Source organism: Hoplias malabaricus, chromosome 3 (assembly GCF_029633855.1).
Source record: "Hoplias malabaricus isolate fHopMal1 chromosome 3, fHopMal1.hap1, whole genome shotgun sequence".
Lineage (NCBI taxonomy): Eukaryota > Metazoa > Chordata > Actinopteri > Characiformes > Erythrinidae > Hoplias > Hoplias malabaricus.
The window spans coordinates 68,350,500-68,372,947 of NC_089802.1; the positions used below are offsets into that span (position 1 = coordinate 68,350,500).

The 22,448-nt window shown below is 38.3% G+C and overlaps 2 protein-coding genes across 15 annotated transcripts in view; both read left to right on the forward strand.

Annotated features, from left to right (window-relative positions):
- LOC136690874 (ubiquitin carboxyl-terminal hydrolase 9X-like) overlaps window positions 1-8,192 on the forward strand; it is a 38,660-nt gene extending 30,468 nt beyond the window's left edge. For all 4 annotated transcript variants that reach the window (XM_066662930.1, XM_066662928.1, XM_066662929.1 and 1 more), the window contains exons 42-45: window positions 1,646-1,802; window positions 1,962-2,174; window positions 4,911-5,006; window positions 5,512-8,192. In XM_066662930.1, the coding sequence (XP_066519027.1) occupies window positions 1,646-1,802; window positions 1,962-2,174; window positions 4,911-5,006; window positions 5,512-5,649 (604 nt within the window). In that variant the 3' untranslated portion in view covers window positions 5,650-8,192. The remainder of the gene's footprint in view (window positions 1-1,645; window positions 1,803-1,961; window positions 2,175-4,910; window positions 5,007-5,511) is intronic.
- A 2,380-nt stretch (window positions 8,193-10,572) lies between these two features.
- On the forward strand, window positions 10,573-22,161 carry ddx3xb (DEAD-box helicase 3 X-linked b). 11 transcript variants are annotated; one of them, XM_066664829.1, is made up of 19 exons: window positions 10,573-10,870; window positions 11,955-12,000; window positions 12,428-12,475; window positions 14,361-14,546; window positions 14,628-14,760; window positions 14,867-14,974; window positions 15,054-15,153; window positions 15,238-15,373; window positions 15,464-15,561; window positions 15,645-15,743; window positions 15,841-16,001; window positions 16,415-16,559; window positions 16,708-16,852; window positions 17,086-17,136; window positions 17,542-17,723; window positions 18,109-18,226; window positions 18,384-18,537; window positions 18,806-18,939; window positions 19,304-22,161. In XM_066664829.1, the coding sequence occupies exons 1-19, from the start codon at window positions 10,826-10,828 to the stop codon at window positions 19,375-19,377; spliced, it is 2,163 nt and encodes a 720-aa protein (XP_066520926.1). In that variant the 5' UTR covers window positions 10,573-10,825; the 3' UTR covers window positions 19,378-22,161. The 11 variants fall into 11 exon arrangements, with proteins under 11 accessions (XP_066520926.1, XP_066520928.1, XP_066520927.1 ...); XM_066664831.1 differs by having other exon boundaries at window positions 18,806-18,933; XM_066664830.1 differs by having other exon boundaries at window positions 18,809-18,939.
- Window positions 22,162-22,448: the final 287 nt, after the last annotated feature.

The window sequence follows — 22,448 nt, forward strand, 5'->3', positions numbered from 1 at the left end:
CTATAATGCTTTAAAATAAGTTTGGTTAAGAGGGTAAAAAATAAAAATAATTTCTATAAATATATAAATTACTGCATATTAATTACTGCATATGTTTAAAAAAATAAGGTGTATTTTTATCTTTTACATATTTCACATGCCTCAGTTACATCACTTGTTACATTAAGGGCCAATCAGATGTCAAATACTGCATAAACCAGGTAGTGGAGAATGTGGGAGAAAAGTAGGAACCAGTAGGATCTCTTGGAGAGTTAGAAATATTTTCATTACTTTTTGTGCATGCACACACTTATCTTTTTGTAGACATTTATGGCCATAGACACCACCACAAGTCTTTGTTGGAACTTACTTGAAATCAGGTGCTTCCAAGGCAAATAATTTTCAAACCAACAATGGTGAGCTATGGTGATTTTTAACAACGACTCTTGGTGCTCCTCAGGTCTCTCCTCTCTCTCTCTATGTAATGCATTGCAACACTAAGCTCTAGCTTGAACAGCAAGACTGGATGTCATCTAGTTATCTTTATTAACACTCTTAAGGGTAAATTTATATTCACTGGCTGAACTTTTTCTTATTTCAATAGAACTGTATAATTTCATGATACGACAGTTTTTAATACTATGACATATTATTTTCAGTACTGAGCAACACCTCCCAGGTATTGATGAAACCCCTAGATACAAATGAATTTATTTCCAAGAAAATAATCTTTAGTTTTAATGTGGTTTCTTAAGGCGGTTTAGATATAAACCTGTACAGTTCATTGCTTTCATTCAGTTTGCATAAATCTATGAATATGCAAATATTCTGAAGGCTGAGACAAGCTAAGTGTCACAGTTAAACAGCTCCAGGGACCTGGAGGTAATGGGTTTAAGTCCCGCTCCGGGTGACTGTCTGTGAGGAGTTTGGTGTGTTCTCCCCGTGTCTGCGTGGGTTTCCTCCCATGGCCCAAAAACACACGTTGGTAGGTGGATTGGTGACTCAAAAGTGTCCGTAGGTGTAGGTAGGTGTGTGTTTGTGTGGGTGAATGTGTGAGACTGTGTGTTGCCCTGTAAATGACTGGCGCCCCATCTAGGGTGTATTCCTGCCCAATGATTCCAGGTAGGCTCTGGACCACCCGTGATCCTGAACTGGATAAGCGGTTACGGATAATGAATGAATGAATTTTAAGTAAGAAACAAGCTACAAACATGCTTTAGAAAATAGGAAAGAGCACCTCAGAAGGATGTAGGAAAATGCATTGCTGCGATATAAGCCACAACATAAGGAAAATGTTTATGGAACACAGTAAAGGTGGTCGAAGCCTTATATAAAAGAATTCACTAAAAATAAACTGTGGCCAAAATGAGCTGAATCCTGTTCATCCAACATTTCTTCTGAAACTAGTCTACCCATTTACTGAATTAATTTCAACACCTCTTTTCTCTACATTTAACAGCACAAAATAAAGTGATCACTAGATATTAATTATTAGTTAATAATACATTTTGTTAAACTCAGCAAAGTTTTGCATTCTAATCGAAATTCAGTTCCTGTGGGCATAAAATATAATGGTCAGCATATGTTGTTGCTTGCATTCTCGTTGCAAAATGATGATTGCAGCTAATAATTTATTGCTTTAACATTTGCTTCAAACATTCTGCAGGATTCATAATGTACTAAAGGGGATTCCTGATGACCGGGATGGCTTATTTGATACCATTCAACGTTCCAAGAATCACTACCAGAAGAGGGCTTATCAGTGCATCAAGTGCATGGTGGCTCTCTTCAGCAACTGCTCTGTGGCATACCAGATACTTCAGGTGAGTGAGTACACCCCTGTCGACAGGGAGAATGAGATTTGTTACTAAACAAATTACCTAGGTTTCTGTAAAACCTCTTCAATTAAAGATTCTAAGAAGTGTGATGAAGTCTTAATAAATGCACTGATTTTAAATCTTTGATATTAAATCATTCTGCAGAGCAATGGGGACTTGAAAAGGAAGTGGACATGGGCAGTGGAGTGGCTGGGGGATGAACTAGAGAGGAGGCCATACACAGGGAACCCTCAATACAGTTACAACAACTGGTCTCCCCCAGTACAAAGTAATGAAACCTCTAACGGCTACTTCCTGGAACGATCTCACAGCGCCAGGATGACACTGGCCAAGGCCTGTGAACTCTGTCCTGAAGAGGTGAGCATTCAGTAAAGCAAAACATTACATATGCGAATTTTATTTTTTTATAAGATATATAAATTGAGTTTTCTGATAATTATATAATAACATATACATTGTACAATCACTGATTTAGGAACTGCTACCTTGTATCTGCACTCATTGTCCATTTTATCAGCTCCACTGACCATACAGGAGCACTTTGTAGTTCTACAATTACTGACTGTGGTCCACCTGTTTCTGTGCATAATTTCACCCTGCTCTTCAATGGTCAGAACCTCTACAAGACCTCCACAGAGCTGTGTTGCACTGGTATGAGTGGATCAGACACAACAGTACTCCAGGAGTTTTTAAGCACTATGTCCACTCGTTGTCTACTCTGATAAACACACCTACCTCATTGGTTCACTTTGTAGATGTAAAGTCTGAGACAGGAGTTCATCTGTTCCTGCACAGTTTGTGTTGGTCATTCTCTACTCATTCATCAGTGGACACAGGACAGATACTTTAAGTTAGTGGATGATTGCTAGTCCAGCATTGACACTGAGGGCTTTAAAAACTCTAGCAACCTTGCTGTGTCTGATCCACTCATACTAGCAGTAACGAAGTAAATGTAATATTTTAATGTACTTAAGTACTTTTTTGTGTATCTGTAGTTTACTGAAGTATTACCATTTTGTGCAGCTTTTTACTTTAACTCCACTATATTTCAAAGTCAAATATCTTACTTTTTACTCCACTACATTATAAAAATCTGCCGTTCCTTTTTGGTTTGTGTGTGAATAAAACAGTAACATGTCTGAACAAATCTCCCTGCTCCTCTCAGCTCTCTGTGCGTCACACAGTTGCACCATTGCTAGGAGACGAACGAACACATTAGCTGCACTAAAACAATGTGAAAATGTTTCTCCGCCTAAAATGAATAATGCCAAAGGCAAACTTTGTTTTTATTTTTTATTTTTTCCAAATGTTGTGCAAATTTGAGACTGTAAGTAAACAGTTTCAGTTTTTAGAACCGAATATGAATTAACAAAATTATTGCTACAGTTTAGTATTTGGCTGTATTTTACACAGTTTATGGATCTGTAGATGTCACAAATCACTAACTGAGTGTGAGGCAAGGTCAAAACCAGAAGAAATATTACGAAACCCCAAAATCAGTACAGAGAGAGAAACAAATTTAAAAGGCAAAAACAAGTATACCCCGACCCTGAAATGGAGAAGCGGAGAAGAAAATGATGATGATGATGATGATGATGAAAAACAAGTATCAGGCAAAAAGTAAAAAAAAAAAAAAAAAACTAAACTTTAGCCTGTTTAAGACAGGGGTCTCAGAATTACAGATATAGCTCAAACTATGCTCTGCACCTACGTAGACAACACAGAGAGCTTAAAGGAACACTATGTAATATTTTTACATTGAAAATACAGCTTCAGAATCGTGATGCTTCACTGACTTATAATAGGGAGAATAGAACCTCTGTTGTTGCTACTCTTGGCTTAGCACAGCAGAAACTTCACTATGTAACTTTTGGAGGAAGGTAGGAAACCACTCCTTTTCCTCCCCTCCCTACCCATTTCAATACAGTGCTGTAAAAGCTAATTGCACTATGGGAGCCCCAGGAACAGAAAAAAACTATATCTTGCCTAGTGTTCCTAAATGAGTAAAAAACTGTTATACACAAGTGTCCTATGACATCGTGAAAGTTTATTCTTATGTTGGTGTCTGCATCGCTCTGCAATTACACCGCCAAACCACTAGGGATGAATTTCAAACAACTTCAACCCTATGTAGTCCACAATGTAGTGGTATTAGTTTTACGAATCTTTAAAGTGTAGTGTAGAGGAGTTAATATTTCTGGACTTGTTTACCTGAGCAACTTGAACCATGTTCGTCCGACTGCAGACCAATTACAGTCGTCGTGGTCTGCGCAGATGCGACAAGTTAAATTTCTGGAGAGGTGCACGTCAGGCCACGCTGCCTATGGCATCGGTTTTACACAGAAACATAAATTGGGCTTAATACTCAGGAGACAGCAGCTTCTAATGGTTTGTAGAGGCAGCGCTATGGGTGTATGTAATATGTATGTTAATATAACATCATTCTAAACATCATGTATGTAATTTTTGGCAATTTCTGCTGTGTTCATCCATGTCAGATTAATTATTTACATTCTACTAAAAGACCGGGGAACCAAGAGTGACACTAGAGTCTTTTTACATACAATGTGTTAAGCATGAGTCTTGTTACAAAAATTAGAATGGGACATAGACCCACAATACGTCATGGCACTTTTAATTTCAATACTTAAGTACATTTGAAGGTAAATACTTTTACACAAGTGGAGATCTACGACGAGGACTTCTACTTTTACTGGAGTGATATTTTACCTTGAGTATCTGTACTTTTAAGTCAAGTACATGGTTTGTGTACTGTGTCCACCACTGGTCACTGCAAAGCTGAAAATAATCCACCGCCCAAATCTTACCTGCTCTCTGTATGGTCCTGTCCACTGAAGCATAGGGTGAAATGAGGATAAGGAGGAATACACGAAAACGGGTGGACTACATTCCATAGATTTCAAACCACCTATAAATTAGATTCTGAATTCTGAATTTTTGACAATCTGTCTCAAATTCAAAAGGACACCATATATTTAATATGCCTTTTTGACATTCAGAGTGCAAATAAAAGCTGTCTTGCTCAAATGCAGTGTGAACAAGGCCTTAGTGACTAATTACTTTGTTTTGCAGGAGCCTGATGATCAGGAAGCTCCTGATGACCATGATTCCTCCCCTCCAGAGGACACGGCACTCTACCCACACTCACCTGGGACACAGTATCAGCAGGTAACCTTACATTTTCTTTTGTCTGTGAAGCTGTACAGATATGTTAGAACATATTTTTTTTAATGATGTGAAACATGTAAATAACATGTTAATAAAAATCTATCTATTTTATGTAAATGTATGTATTATATCAAAGGAATTGCAAATATTTTCACAGTTAATTATTATGTAATGCCTCATTTAACTATATTGTAGGAGCTTGATTGCAGTAGATAGTATTTAACTTGCTATGAAGAAATTAAAATGGGATGGATACCTGGATGCTGTTGCTCTCATATAAAATTCTTCTAATTTACTTTCTACCCTATTTGCTAACACACATTTGTATTTTGATTATTAAGTTTCATCCCAAGTAAAATGATTGTACATTAATAAGAAATAAAGATACATTATTGGAAAATCAAAACTTTTTTCATGTTAAATTTACCATTGTGCATATAATAGATTTTGCAATGACAGACTCTCTCTCTCTCTCATATCTCGTTTTCTCTTTCACTCTCTTCAGCCGAACAACCACCCCCATGGGCAGCCTTACACAGGCCCCGCTGCCCAGCACATGAACAACCCTCAGCGTCCCCCACAGAGGCCTCAGGAGAGCTGGGATAGCACAGAGGATGTGCCCCCAGTACAGACGAAAGAGTAGCCCACCACCCAAGCCTTGTCATCCGACCCTCTCCCAATCATGTCTGACAGACAGCTTTGTTGGGGCACGCCCAGGCCTTACAAGTACCTGCCACCATTTCTCCATGACAGAAACAACCTCCACACACCCCTCTTATACTTCCTTTACACAACTCGTTCAACTTAATAGTTCCCAACCCTCCTTTTTTTCTGCATCTCTAAAGTCACCTGTCCCCGGATTCAGTTGGTTGAGTGTGATGAAACTGGGGTGGATTTAAGTCCCAACACTGACTGTCCTGCTGAGCTCGGTGCACAAATACACACACATACACACATAATCATGCTGCCTATGTACAGCACTTTGTGTAAAGAAGGATTGCCTGTGGGCTGATTATATTCAGGAATGGGGATGGTGTACATATTGTGTATATTCTTGGACCATTAAGTAACTACCAACTCTAACAGCAACTGCCAAATTGTCTGTTGGTGTCCAAGACTCGATCATCTATAAAAAGTGTAAACAGTTGGATTATAAAATGTTAATATAAAGGGGGAGTGGGGTGCTGTCAAGTCTTAGTCTTTCCTCTGAACTTGTGTGGGGAACGAGTTTGTGTCTTCATTCCTCAGATGGAATGGAGATGAACTCTGCTGGGTCTTGACGGACATTTGGGTCTGATGGCAACATGACACACAAAATCTGATGCCCTTCGTGGACTCTTTGCAGGGTCTTTTGTTGGATGTTGGTTGGGGTCAGTATGAGGGTTTGCGATGTGTGGATTTTGGAGCACTTCTCTGCTTTTTGTTTTTCGCCCATAATTTTTCATACCACAGGGATACTTTGGCTGGCTTGGATTACTACAAATTCCAATGAAAATTTCTCTGGGTTTAATTTTTTTTTATTATTATTTTTTTAACATTGCTGCTGCTGTGCTACTTCAACCCTTCTGCTTTCCTTCCACCTTCACCTTCACCTCTACCATAACATAGGCTTTATTAGTGGCCGTAGTGAGGCGCAAAGGCTATTCAGAAGCACATTATCTATTCAGCCTCCATTTCATCTTTCGCTTCAGTAAGTCAGCATTTAGATTAATAGTGAACCGAGTTAAGACAGCCTGAAAAGAACAGCACTTTGGCAGTTATAGAGAATGAAAGATTAGTCTTCAGGTTGGATTCGCCTATTTGTTACACAACCACTAGGACACATGCCACTTCCGAAGTCACTGTACAGTCAAGAGTCCAGCCACAAACCTGAAACTCTATATCCACAGAGATTTGTCAGGTTTGAAAAGTTAGTTAAAGCATGATGCTTTAGAACTGGGATTCTGCAGGAATTGTCAGCATCACAACATACTGTACTATGTTTATTTCATGAATGTGTGGGGGTTTTATTCTTTTGTCCGAAATACCAAAAAATAAACTTGCAAAAGAGGAATTAATCCCACTATATGATAGTATATAGCAGTTTTCTTTTATAGAGGTTATTTTGCTGAATTTGCAAAGAAAGAGTGTGATTTAAAAGGAAAAAATATCTGTATGTTATTTTTACGAGGAGATATTTACTGTACAGAAAATTTGTGCTCCTTTTTTTTCCCCTTTTCTCTTCTTCTTTCTTTGGAGGTGGTGTGAGGTTGATTCTGGAGTTATAGTAGCCATGTTTCACTTGAAGGTTTCTTTCTCTGCACAAAATTACAATAACAAACTCATTGCTCTACAAGTTAAAATAAAGTAAACATGTAAATGCAGTGCAAACTTTATTAGCTTTCTAATGTTTCATTTGTGGTACATTTTGTATATACCTAATGCACGCAAAAAGTGGGGTGGGGGGAATGCATAACTAAGGCAAAATGTCTCATGGTTTGTGAAACAATTGTCTCCTGGTGGATGTTTCTTCAAAAGACTGCGTCACATTCTCCAGAGTTCTAAAACAAATACATGTATTTGCTGGAGGCTGCCCTGAAACATCTGCCAAAACCATACCAGTGGCCTATAGACTTGCTGTCACAGCCTGACAGGCAAGTACAGAGAATCTCTGCGGATATTTGGTAACACTCTACGCCATAATGCTGGACAAGGTTTCTGCCGACTTCTTGGGAAGTGGCAGGAAACCATATGGAGCTAGCAGATTGGTGATTCCCTCCTCACCTTAAATAAGCACTACAGGTCATCATACTCTCAGCCCATCTGTTAAGAATGCTTCCTCCTCTTAGACTGAGAGGTCTCAAAAAATGTTAAACTTGTTTTTATGTTTATTTTTTGGCTTTTCCCCGTTTTTTTTTTCTGTAAGTGTTTATTCAGGATAAGATTTACATTCTGATTGGGTATTTGTTTTTTCTAATTTTGAATTCTTCTGAAGCTCTTTTTGTGAAACGTGCATGGATAATATTCCTCAATCTGCCTTAGAGCACTGTACAAACCCAGCACACTGTAAAATTATTTAAAAAAATAAATAAATAAATGGCATTTGATTTAGCCTGTGCTATATATTTTTAGCTATGTGCTATTGGGTGATATTTACAGATTAGTGTGTTTGTTATACATACATGTGTGAAGAACATTTTTAATATTACAAAGGAATATAAAAAAAAAGTATTATGATTTTTGTTTTCTATTATAATTCTGTTTAATTTTTTTTAGATTTACTTACATTTTGAACTTTCAAGAGTGATGGTATGACTTTTTCCACTGTTTCTAACATTAACAGCTGCCCCTGAATGACTTATTTCATTGCCTGGATGAAAACACGCTATACTTTTTCCTTTTCATCTTGTACTGCATGCTGCAATCAATGAGAGGGACCTGACAACACACAGAATTAGCCTTGCTGATCCTCTGAACATATGCTCTCCCAATCCTCTCCACTGCTCAGCAAACCATAGAATGAAACACTGTGAAGTTTAAGGAGCTAGAAAATAGGGGTGGACCATATGATAGAAATCTAATGTCATGAAACGTATATATACTATGTATAGTGAATATGTTTCTATCAAAAAAGTTACTTTTTCAGTGTTATGTGAAGTCAGAATATACAAAGGGAACCAATTGTGTCAAATTTAACATAAGCTAGTTTTGCTCTTGGTAACGAAACACACATTTCATCAGTGTTTGCTAAGTAAAGTGCAGGATGGCAAGCATGCAGCAACGCAACACGATAAATTAATAGTGTGGACTGTGCAGCTTGACCAATATCAGCTCACATTTCAGTACACAGGAGTATTGTGATTGCTAATTCGTCAGAGTTATAATGTTTTTAGTTCACCCTTTACTATGCTTGGTTTATAGCAGAAGAAATAAGGCCAGGGTATGAACATAGCTGTGTAAAGGCTACAAAACAACAACAAAACACAGCTGAAAATCATATGGAAATAATCACCAAAACAACATACAATTTTCCCGTCCTCTAAAGTCAAACCTATAACATGCTAAAGTCCTAGAACCACATCCACCCTGTTTTCACCCCGTTGATGGTGTTGTGGGGCTTCAGAAGAGTATAAAGCCTATAATAATTGAGCAGAAAAGTAGATTAACTATAAACTAAATGCACATCTGGATATGTGTACAATCAAAATAAGTGTGCCTTTCATGTACGACAGCTAGTGTTTCAAAACACATGCTCTGCTAAGGCAGACAATGGCCCTTGCGTGCCAAAGTTTCATACAAATAAGTAATGTAATATGTGAAGTGTCATATAAAAATCTTCCAAATGATTAGGTTTCAAGTAACAATGATCATAATTGTTACTTGAAGCCATCTTTTTAAAAGTTGGATCATATATTGATTGAAAGTAATAAGAATAATCCTAGGTTACTAATTAGTACAATTTCTATGACCATGAAACAATCAACCACCGAATCTCAGACACCAGCAGTTTGTAGCAGTTGATTTCAGTCAAAAAATTGAAGGATTCAAGAAAAAAGTTCTATGCAGCCAGGGCAGATTTAGAAAAGGGTGAAACTACAGTTTTTCCATGTCCAGTTTTTCCATGTATGAATTGTATAGCAGTTTTTCTCCAGCCTTATCACAGCACAGAAAGAGCACTAGCCAAATTTGTAAAGGATCCCCTACTATTCCTCAAAGTGAGTGTAACATTTGATATCATATACCTCACCATTTTAATAGACAGGCTAGAAACTTTAACTGAGGTCATTGGAGTACATCTTGCCTGATCAATTTTTATCAGACTGTAAATGGAGGATTTTCAGCATTTACAAAAATAAGTTCTGTTTCAAGACCTCTACTATTCAAATTATACATGCTACGACTAAGGAATTATGCATTATTAAACACACACACACATATACATTGGTGCTCATGTATCCCCAGTCTCCTGTAAAAACTGCAAAAAAAAAAAAAAAGATATATAATTAAAAGGTATATAGTATAAAAGACTGGATGTCAATAAACTACTTTCTACCCAACTCCAAAAAAAAAAAAACACATCTCAAGATTTGAAGATTCCTGTTATTCTCTTATGGAGCCTTCTGCATGTGCTGGAGTGTCTCACCTTCATGCTACAAACTGACAGATGAGACTGGGCTTAAATTAGGTTTGTTCATTCACCTGCCTCTCATTATACTTTAGTCATACAGCTCTTAACACATGTATAACATTTCCTTATAGACTACTTTATACTTGTCTTTGCTTATACTGCTATTTGTTTGTACTACTTAGGTATAGACAACAGAAGGATCGTTCATAATTTGAGTAACCACAACTGTTTTTTGAGTATAAAAAAAGGAATATAAGTCTAGGCAATATTAAATTTTATAAACATATTTTAAGTAGCTATTTAACGCGGCCTAGCGAGCCCTCGAAGGGATAGAAAGGAAAAACTAATGCTTCGTTCTCCACCGCAAACGTCGCGATATTTCCTACCGTGACGTTGTGAGAGTCTGGGCCAATAAAGCGGGGCTGTGGGCTCTGCGCTCTGACACACTCTGAGGCTGAACGCAGTTACTCAGGTCCGTTTACTTCAGCACGGCGAAAACGAAGAAAACGCAGTTTTAACCGTCGGTATATATATATTAAAAGAACACCTAGTTGTTATTTTACGTGTAATCTGTAACTGACGTATCGAGAAAACCTTTATTTTCAAAGTTATTACCGAGAAACGTCGATAAAATCGCAGTAAGAAGACAGCTTCATACCGGCAAACAAAGAACCCCTTTCTCAGAGCAACAACTCCTCAACCCTCTTTAGTTATGAGTCATGTGGCCGTCGAAAATGTACACGGTCTAGACCAGCAGGTGAGTGGATAACACTCTGTCTCTTTTAGTTTGTTCACAACAACAATAAGCTTTTTGAGAAGTTGGAAATAAGGAGCTACTTGCGGTCCTGTGGCTAATGCTTGGTTCGGCTAAGCTAAAGCTAACTTCGTGTCGTAATTTGCGGGGCTAAAATGGAGGGTGCTGGTGTAGATGGAGGTAATGGTGATGATGGCGGAACTGCATATTTCAGTGCGGCGTTTGTTTCACCGGCTCCTGACTCGAATACCCAGCTAACGGGCTCAATATAGGCTTGTTCTGCGTCATTTTAACGTATTTGACTTTCTTAACTAAAACCAAATCAGGTGACTTTTACAAAACGCGCTAAGTACATAAAATATGAACTGTGGCGTTAAGTTGGAGCTCATCGCGCTGAGTTTGAACGGTGCGAAAGGCCCGGCTATCAGCGTTAGCTATATCTTTTTAGTCTTTGTCCTAGCTTTGCCTTGCTTTTAGTAGTTACAGATGGATTGTTTCCGCCATACCATATGGATTTAGTCAGTATCTATTTATGAAAATCACTTTATTATAGTTTAAAAGTTAATGTCTACTTGGTGTCAAGCTTTAGTCAAACCGCATGTGCCTGCGTCGTCGCGCACCGTATTTTTAGAATATAACCCTGTTAAGTTAGTTTGAACTGTATTTTTTTAAATGTATTTATCCGAGTAGTCTCTGACAGGTACGCCCATATAAGGACAGATTAGGAAATTCCCGGTATTTAGTTAACGTTGTCGTTCTCCGCCTGCATGTTTAGTATCGTTAGAGGGTTTTTTTTTTCCTCTTTTCTCTTCTCCCCCCTCTTGTTTCTTGTGGTGATACTGTAGTCCCGGTTAAATTATGCCACATAGGCCAAAAGGGCTAGTACAAGAACCGTAATGACAACAAGCATACCCTATGTTTAGTTAGACTTTGAGTTTCCATGAGATTAGCGGTTGTACATGATGCTTTTTACCAGGAGGTCCAGTTCTCTTTAGCACTTAAAATGAGCATACTGTGTTCATGGCCTATATGTTCACGTCTCTTCCTCACTCTGTCTCCTTGTTCATCCAACTGTTTTATTTTTCAGCTTGCTGTCCTAGACTTGAACTCTGATGTACAAGGAGGAACTGGCAGTGAGTATATTCCTGTGTCTAGTCTAGCATTTGCTATAATTTGATGCTGATTTGGCAATTGTTACAGAAAAGTTGTTTTTTGTTCCTACATGAATGTCATATTCCCGTTCAAAATATCAAGTCTGGTAATTAAAGCCTTACAATAGTGTTTTGACCTAAAAAAACAACAAAAAGATGGCCCTCAATGTGTCGCTAGAATGTCATGAGTCATATTTACAATCAGTGTTTTTATTATTAAACGGCTTAAATCTAAAATTAAAGGTTTTTATTTATTTATTTCCCCCCAAAAGTTAAAAGTAGGATTGGAGTTGGCATGTATTTAAAATTGATTAATGATGTGGGTCAGTTACAGGACATCTGCAGAAAAGAATTTGTTTCATAAGATATTGTGAAATTTGTTCTTCTGACATGTCTTGTCTTTCACCAGGACGTTACATTCCACCTCATTTAAGGAACAAAGAAGCATCCAAAAACGGTAAGGGAGTCCCGTCCACCTTTTTTCCCCTCTCCAAGTCTCGTTTTTCAGGTGTAAATCAATTTTATTGAAAAATAATTACCTGAAATAACATTTTAATAATGTGCTAAATTCTAAAATGACTAATAGCCCTAATTTGACCCTTCAGTCCCTTTTTTTGAGGGTTTATTTTGTGGGTGAGAATCTAAAATTTATATTGTTTCTTGAAAGGATGTGTAATGGAAGTAAAAATTCAGGGTTTTGTTTTTGTATTCTCTCCTAAAAAAAAAAAAAAAAAAAAAGCGAGTACTAACTCAAAAATCCTCAGGAATTCACCAGCAAGTTCATCCGAGGTTTAAGTTAATGAATGCTACATAAGAAAATAAGTACTTGAGTCTGAATTATTCCAGCTGACCAAAACAGTCAATTAAGAAATAGAGAGGCTAGAGGCTACCTTCTCATTAGTTTGACAGTTGCGTTTATAAAATTGTTACTTTGTTACCTGTTAACAAACCTAATGCAAATGATTACTATCTTAATCTCAAGCTTTATCACTTAACCGTAATGCTGGCCTGTAAAAGTGTTCATTCAGTATACAGTTTAAAATTTATCCTGTGTTCTGTTTCTTACACACGGTATGCAAGATCAAAATTTACATGCAGCAAGATACTTAACAATCCTCTTTACTTTTGTAGGGAAAAAAGCCTGTTTTGTTTCTAAATTGTGGCCAAACAACCCCTACAATGTCTAAACCCTTCATTATATACATGATAAAATACTTTTTCCTATTTTGAATATTCTTGACACAAGTGGCAAACCTATGAGATCCCAGTTATGCCACAAAGCAAATAATGCTAATAAAAAAAAGGCAATATAAAATTTCAGTTTGTGTATAAACTTTTTAAGAGGTCCGTCATAATGCTGAGAACCTGGCTTTACACCTGACTTTTTTGTTTATGATTGCTCTACTGTCCTGATTTTGGCTTGTCATGTTTTTGCACAGCGATTCCCAGAAGGAACCCAGTTTGATTGCTGTATAGGCTGTATTTGTCCGGTGTTGATATTGCGTAGCCTTGACCTAGTGCCCAAATTTGCACATGACCCGTATGAACCACTATGGCTATGCTCGCACAGCGGGTAAAAATGGCCCACATCAGCCCTGTTTGCTCATATGACACGTTTGTGTGAACGGCACGAATTGCATTGAATCTGACTTTTTTAAAATCAGATTTGTGCAACTTTCATGTTTTGATCTGATTCATGTCTGATCTGTGGCACTATCTGAACGGCCAGCTTGGAATTCATGTGACTTCAAACGATTACCAGACTACAGACCATAGTATTTGCGTTTTATTTAGAGGTTTTTAGGAAATGGTAACGGTCTGGTCAAAAGCATTTTTGTTTTGTAAAAACAAAAAACTGGAGAACAGAGAAACCCATAACTTATTAGATGGTTCAAGTTTGTATGCAGCTGAAAAAATGCAGATCATGGAAATGGTAAGCGATCTTCGCTACTTTGGAGACAAGAATCACAAGAAGTGTCTATATTCTATTCAGACCAAGGGACTCCTGAGATTTGATGCTTCAAAAGTCTTTTTGAAGTCTTTTTTTACCAAGTAAATAAACAGAGCTATCTGCCAAACAATAGTTCTTGCTTAATCTTTGCTGTTAAAAACTGAACTCCTTGAATGATCTGCATCTAAGACCAGTCAATTTGATCTAGGCCCTTTTGGCCAGAGCACCCTCCTGACTGTTTTAGCAGGAGCTGGTAATGAGTTCAGTGACACCAGGAAGGGTTTTTAAATATAAATCCTTTCCTTTTGGCCACATCTGAAAGATTTCCCCTGTAGTGTCTTCCTTTCACTCCAGTTCAAATTTATTTATTTATTTTTTGTCTTCTATTAAGATTCTCCTGGTGGATGGGATGCTGGTCGCAGCAACGGATTTATAAATGGCTACAGTGATGGCAGAGATAACCGCATGAATGGAAGCAGTTCTTTTGGCAACCGTGGGCCCGTACGAAGTGACCGTGGTGGCAGAGGAAGTTATAGAGGTAGGGGCAGTGGTTCCTACCAGCCCGGGCCAAACACAGGTGTGTACATAAGCCCTGGAGTTGATTATCTCAGGGCTGAAATAAGTAAGAGTAAAATTGTGGTTTTAATCAATTTTGCAGGTTTTGGCTATGACAACAAAGATACAGGTGCATGGAATGCCCCAAAAGATAATGCCTATAGCAGCTTCGGTGGGCGTACTGACAGGGGCAAATCTGCATTCTTCAATGACCGTGGATCCTCTTCCAGAGGAAGGTAAAAAAAAAATGTTTATTTTAAGCAATGATTTTTCCATTTGAGCTTGTTTTATGCAGTGTTTCAGAAGACGCACACTTCACTGAACTGTTGTGTGTCTGTATAGGTATGAGCGTGGAGGATTTGGTGGTGGCGGAAACAGCCGCTGGGTAGAGGAGTCCAGGAGTGATGAGGACTGGTCCAAACCCCTGGCCCCTAATGAAAGACTAGAACAGTTAGTACTGACCAACACACACTAACTTATTTTCTGTCTGTTAGCCTGTCTGATTGGTCCAATTTCTTTTCCATTGCAGTGAGCTATTCTCTGGAAGCAACACAGGGATTAATTTTGAGAAATATGATGACATTCCTGTTGAAGCCACTGGCCACGACTCTCCTCAACACATTGAAAGTGTGAGTTTTCTTTCTTAACTAACACGTTGTTGATGTTGTTACTATCCTTGTGTTAATTGCAATATTGTGAAAATGTTGGTGCAGTTTCATGATGTGGACATGGGAGAAATCATTATGGGGAACATCACCCTGAGTCGCTATACACGCCCTACTCCTGTCCAGAAGCATGCAATTCCAATCATCAAGTCCAAGAGAGACCTCATGGCATGTGCACAGACAGGTCAGATATTGGTATACTCCATGTTCTGGCCAGAATATTTGTGAGGCATTGAAGTAGTAAGACTAATATCCTTGCTGTGTTGCCTTTCAGGCTCTGGTAAAACGGCAGCTTTCTTGCTGCCAGTGCTTAGTCAGATTTACACAGATGGGCCAGGGGACGCCCTACAGGCTACAAAAAATAGTGCCCAGGTAAGTGTATCCACTTTTGCAGTGTAGTAATTTGTGGTTCTTACAAAGAATTATTAACCGCTAATATATGCATTGTTTTGTAGGAAAATGGAAGATATGGACGCCGTAAACAATACCCACTTTCTCTCGTTCTGGCTCCTACTAGAGAGCTGGCTCTCCAGATATATGATGAAGCAAGGAAGGTAACTGCGTATTTGTAATTCAAGGATATGAAACTATTTGGCCAAAAATCAAAAAGATTAATTCTAACCTTTTTTTATATACCCCAATCCTGTGTAGTTTGCGTATCGTTCAAGAGTGCGTCCATGTGTGGTATATGGAGGCGCTGACATTGGCCAGCAGATACGTGACCTGGAGAGGGGCTGCCACTTATTAGTGGCCACACCTGGCCGTCTGGTAGACATGATGGAGAGAGGCAAGATTGGTCTGGATCATTGCAAGTGGGTTCTTTTTTATTTTTTATTTTATTTATTATTTTTTGGGGCACAGACTTTTTTAGGGCACATTTTGCATAAGTGGTTTTACTAACAAAGACAGGAAAATCACCTAACAACCTATAGTCAGACACAATGAATTGGATTGCCTCCATTGCATTCTATAGAAATTAAGCTAAAATTGTATGCCATATAAACACTCACCTAAGTTCCAGACTGCCATGTGTCTTTTAAAAGAAGTAATGTCTGCTTTCTACAGTTATTGTTTGGACAAACTTCATTGCATTTTTTTTCTAGGCCCCTATGATTTCTACAGTGCTTTTTGTGTGTAAAATGTGTTGATATACCATTTGTGTAAAGCCCCTTTTTTGAAGTATTATTATTTTTTTTTAATTCTTAAATTTTCTCACCACCTGCAGTTATTTGGTCCTGGATGAGGCTGACAGGATGTTAGATATGGGTTTTGAGCCACAGATCCGCCGTATTGTGGAGCAGGACACCATGCCTCCTAAAGGTCTGCGCCAGACCATGATGTTCAGTGCCACATTTCCAAAAGAGATCCAGGTAGGAACATAGCTTATACGATATAATTGCTTATAATATCTTGTGAACAGGCATGCAATTCTAAAGGCTTGGTGTAACTTGTAAAACCCTGTTGGCTTTCTTGCTTGTTTTCCTCGTTATGACTATCCCCCCTCGGGATTTGTTTTAGATCTTGGCACGTGACTTCTTGGATGACTACATCTTCCTGGCTGTGGGGCGTGTGGGCTCAACCTCTGAGAATATTACCCAGAAGGTGGTATGGGTTGAGGAAAGTGATAAGAGATCCTTCTTGCTTGATCTTCTTAATGCAACAGGTAATTGAGAATTTATAAATATGTAATTTGGCTTATGAAGTACTGTTAATTTTGGCACAGTTCTGCACATATTTTGATGTGCATCAGGCAGATTCAGCAACAATTTTAAACATCCTTATTAAAAACATTTCAGTTTTATTAATCTAATGTGATTATTCACACCTAAATTATGAAACTGCTTCAGTATGGTAGGAATAATTAAAGCTTATTGTGAGGTCTGATTTTATCCAAAGTCATACCAAACGAGGTTCAGGACAACACTGGGGAAAGCAGGGAGAAACCTGGTGAGTAGAGACTTATTTAAACCCCTCCCCAGTGAAACTGCAAGTCTCATCACCATTTATTAGAGCGTTATTTACATTCCATATTTTATTTGATTTGTGCATGAAATTTGTTTCATACTTGCCTTCCATCCCCTTTTAAAACCAGGATTTTTTTTTCTGGCCAACTGTTAAGATTTGTATTTATTTTTTTGGGAACCATGTGTAAATGTTTACCCTTCTGTTTTGTATTCAGATGTCTTAAACTTTGATGCTGTGAGGCACTGACATGCATTCCATGATTGATCATAATTTGATGGCTTCCCTGTTAGTTATTGTATTGCTGGTGTTCTGATATACATTCAAATAGTTCTGTCTTGGATCATTTTCAGCCAGTAAAGCATTTTTCCCCCCGTCTCTTGCTAACAGGTAAGGATTCTTTGACACTGGTGTTTGTGGAAACTAAAAAGGGTGCAGATGCACTGGAGGACTTCCTGTATCGTGAGGGCTATGCCTGCACCAGTATCCATGGTGATCGTTCACAGAGAGACCGTGAGGAAGCTCTCCATCAGTTCCGTTCAGGAAGATGCCCAATTCTAGTCGCAACTGCTGTATGTAAACTACTTTTAAAATGTCTTTGTTTATATGTACAGAGATTATTGTACGACCTGTTTTTCATTTGAGTATTCATATTAAGTGTATTTATTAATGCAAGGCCTTAGTCAGAAATGAGATTTTCTTTGCTGTTCATGCCTTTTCTGGGTGCTTTTGAAAAATTATTCACAAGTGGCTCACTTGGGAATATAAGTTGAGTTCTTTAGACTGTTAAACAGTTTCTGACCCTGTTTTAAACAATTGCTCAAAGTAACTTCATTCGTTTTAAAATGTTTATCTAAAAAGGAATTAGCAAAATTTTAGAAGATTTGTTTTTAACTTGACAGCTCCAACACACTTTAAGAGTAGGTTTTTGTAACAGTTCTTTTCTTGGTCTTTCAGGTGGCTGCACGTGGTCTGGACATTAGCAACGTGAAGCACGTCATTAACTTTGACCTGCCCAGTGACATCGAGGAGTATGTCCATCGTATTGGCCGTACGGGTCGTGTGGGCAACCTTGGTAATAGCTAGTTTTTTTTTTTTTTTTTTTTTTTTTTTAAATTAAACTGAACTGGCATAGTTCATTGAACTGTCCACATTTGTGCCTGTATCAAAAAGGCAGTTGTCTAGTTTCCACTTGATGGGTTTTTAGTAAGCTATATACTTTTTTTGTTTAGGTCTTGCTACCTCATTCTTCAATGACAAGAATAGCAACATCACCAAGGACTTGCTGGACATTCTGGTTGAGTCTAAACAGGAAGTGCCATCCTGGCTAGAGAGCCTGGCTTACGAGCACCAGCACAAGAGCAGCAGCAGAGGCCGCTCAAAGAGGTAAAACTTCAAAGCATGTTTGATTAATGCTTAAGAGATATTACTAGTGCTGTTCAGGCAATATTAACAACTAGGTCTTGTTTCAAGAAACATTTCACCACTTACATTCTGGGTATGTTCTTAAATTTCCATGTTCTGTGTTTTTGTAGACATTAAGTGTCAAAATATAGTGGAAGGCATCTGACTAGAAATGATACGCTGCAGATATTACAGGTCTTGATTTTTCACCTTAAGATACTGACATTGAACTGTACGTAACGCCTTTTAGCAGATTTTCTGGTGGATTTGGAGCAAGGGATTACCGTCAAACCAGCAGCAACAGCAGTGGTGGAGGCTTTAATAGCCGCGGCGGCCGTAACACAGGGGGCCATGGAGGAAACCGTGGATTTGGTGGTGGTAAGGGTTGGTTTCGCTCAGCAACACCCTGATTGGGGGAGGAGCACTTGTAGCTTCTTACACATTTTTGCACGGGTTCACTTTAGTGCTTTCTCGCAGTTGAAACATAAGCTTGTCTTCAAAAAAAGAAGAGAATTGCTTTTGAAGGGGAAAAATATTTTATATGTATATTAATGGTACAAGAATTTGTTCTATGTTTTGTATCAATTATATTTTATTATACTTAATGGCATTTTTGGGAATTGACAGCAAATCAGATCATCTTGTTTCAACAGTGACAATGTTTATATTAAGGACTTTTATTCATTTGCCCCCCCCCCTCCCTCCTCTTCCAATTTGATGTATTTTAATGGGTTTTCCCCTCCCTCAGGTGGATTTGGCAACTTCTACAGCAGCGATGGTTATGGGGGAAACTACTCTCAGGTGGACTGGTGGGGAAACTAAGCCCTTCCCCCACTCAACTCTCAACACCCACTCTCCATGATCAGTGGGTCACCATGCCAAACTCACTGAATGGAAACCACATGTAACTTAGCCAGACTATTATATCCTGTGTAGCTTTCAAGAACTCTACAGTACATTACCAGCTGTGATTCTCTGACCATGTCCCAAAAGGAAGTGTACTGCTGACTGTAGGTGTGGTCACCAGGACAACTGAAGGTTTGGCCACAGGAGGAACCAGTATCCAGACCTGCTTGTCTCTCAAACATAAGCAGAAAATATACTTAATTAGGATCTCTTCGACTTGTTTTCCACTACATCTCATTGCTTTCTTTGTAGTAACTGAGAATCATTTGTTAATGTACTCTGCCTTAAGGTTTTTTGTTTTTTTTAAATTCCTTTTTTTAAACGTCAAACTAGCTAAGACTTGGCCACAGATCAGTTTCTTTCTTTCTTTTTTTTCTTGTTTTCCTGCTTTTTCTTTCTTATTTTTCTAAATGTTTTTGGTTTTTTTGAAGGCAAGAAAATTTAAGCTTGAGCTTAATCAAACCTTGGCAAACTCTGGGAAGTCATGATCTGGTTCTGAACTTCAAATTTGTAACAGGGTTTTACCAGGCTGCTGTCACAGAAAAGCCTGTAAATAGATTGGCTTTCACTTTTTCTTTAAGTGCTGCAAGGGAATGATTAATGAAAATGTTAATCTTGCTCACTCTATCCTGGAGAGGTACCTCTTAGGGACGTGGTAGTCGTCTGAAAAAATAAATACCAAGCCATTCCAGTTTAATTTCTTAATATCCATATTCACATAATCACTTGTGAACAAATTGTACCTCCATTCACACCCGTGTCTGGACGCACTAATGCTTGAATTCGCCCACTTGTGAATCGTAACATTTCAGGCAGTTAGTTCAGTATCACAAGACTAGCTGATTGCAAGAGTGGTTTATTCATTCTGTTTTCTTACTTGAACTATTATGGAGGAGGCGATTTGGGTATTTACTTTTTATTTATTTTTTACATTTAAGTATTTCTTTAAGGAAATGGTGTACTCCAAGCTACTGCCACAGTGAAACGTTCAAATGACTACATTAGGACCATAGCATCAGATGGGCATGGCCCTAAATGCCAAGCCTGACTCTGCAGTAATTCGCATGCTAGTGTTCTTGTTTTTTGGTCAAGAAGATATTCAGATTTCTGCGGCAGGCTTTTATTTTTGTTAAGTCCGTCATCCAGGTCTTTGTTTTATTTCTCTTTTCCCAAGCTGCGTTGAATTTTGAAAAGTCATCCTTGGGCTTGCACTAGAGACATGGCTCCACTTTGAGACCCCAGGAGCTTGGGTCAGACTGGGGCTTGACAAAATCAGGAATAACATACACAGGAAAAGGAACTGCACAGGGTGAGGCAAAGGCTGGTGGGATTGCAGTTTTGGCATAACACTTTGTTTTCTTTTTTGTAGTGGATGAGGTTTTCATGGCGTCCTGGCCAAAGACAGGGTTACCGTTTTTCCCCGTCCCTTTACTGTGTGTTCTGGCACTTGAGCTGCTGTGCAGTACTGTGGAAACCAGACCAGCTGTCGGTCAGTGTAACTGACAGTGCTCACCTTCCCTGTAACAGGCAAGGTCTGTGGAGGATGGGCGGAATACTACATTTATCTGAAGTGCAATAGATTTTCCTCTCGTGTGTTGTGCCTTTTGACATTTAAAGAAGTTTGAGAAGTGATGAACTGAAGCGGATGCACTGACAGTATTGTAACTTGAGATGAGTGGTGCTATTTAGGTCTAGGCCCAATGTATGTTATGCCCATCAAGTTTTACAAAAAAATGTTCTTTTATTGCACATCTAGAGTTTTATATAAATGTCTTGAGTGCGTGTCCTTAAGCTTCCAAATAATTGTGTGTGAAGACTGTATTTAAAAAAACAAAACAAACAAAAAAAACGCAGCTTGTTTACAATATGGGAAGGGTTCTCAATATTTAACAAGGATTGATTTGGGACCAGGGAATCGGCAAGGGGGAATTTAGCTATTTGCACACGGATTACTAGATTCTACTTTTGCTGCTAGTTTGTGTAATTTATTGAGCATTTTTGAGAAATATTTATTTTTATAAGCCTAAAAGTGATAATTTCAAGTAACTTGACCAAAAGACAGTACAAAAACACTGGCACTTGAATGTTGAATGTCACCCGTATGCGTGAAATTTATATATTTCGGGGTAGTGTGAGCTTTTTAATGTTTAAGGTCATTTTGGACTTAAAATCCACATCTGTAGTCTCATGGCCAAATATTTAGATCACGTATTTCAATTGGCAGCCAAAATTTGAAAGCTAACAACCATGCCAAGGTTTGGACTAAAGTTAATAAAACATTTTCCTAAATATGTATCAGTGCAAAGTGTCCAGATTATCCTTTTTTTCCCTTTTTGTTTTAAATTGTTTTCAATTAGTTTTTGTTGACCCCCTGGTGAATGTCTGGCACATGGCAATCTTAAAGAAAAACATGTGGTTATTCTCTCTTGTTGCATTTGCAGAAATTTGGGCATTTCGATGGCTTGTTCTCTGCTTGGTTTGGTGATCAATTCAGTTAGTCTTAATTTACAAGTAGCTCTTTGGTAGTTTAAATAATGTGTGTTGAACAAGACAGGCTTTATGATTCACCAAACCATGACAAAGAACACTGCCATAGCCCTTAGTTAGAATTTGCTTTATGTAATAGTGTAGAAGCTGTGCACTGCACGAGAAAATGTTTATTGTATGATTTTATCAAAATAAAGTTTGAAATGGCAAATATACAAATTGTTGTGAAGTGGTCTCTGCATCAAAATAACTCCTACCAAAACAGTCACCTGAGACTTGACTTCTCTCGATCCCAGCGAGAATTGTTGCTGCTTAGGCCTGGGGTTGAAATTGGGAATAAAACCTAATGTTAACTGTTGTAGTCCAGATTTGACTGCAGACAAGACAGCCTCCACTTGGAAATACTTGGTCAAAATAGCCCCCTCGTTTTGGGAAGACTATTCTGGTGACATTCAGATGGTGTACTTTCATTTTGCATTGGAACTTTTCAGTGCAAACTG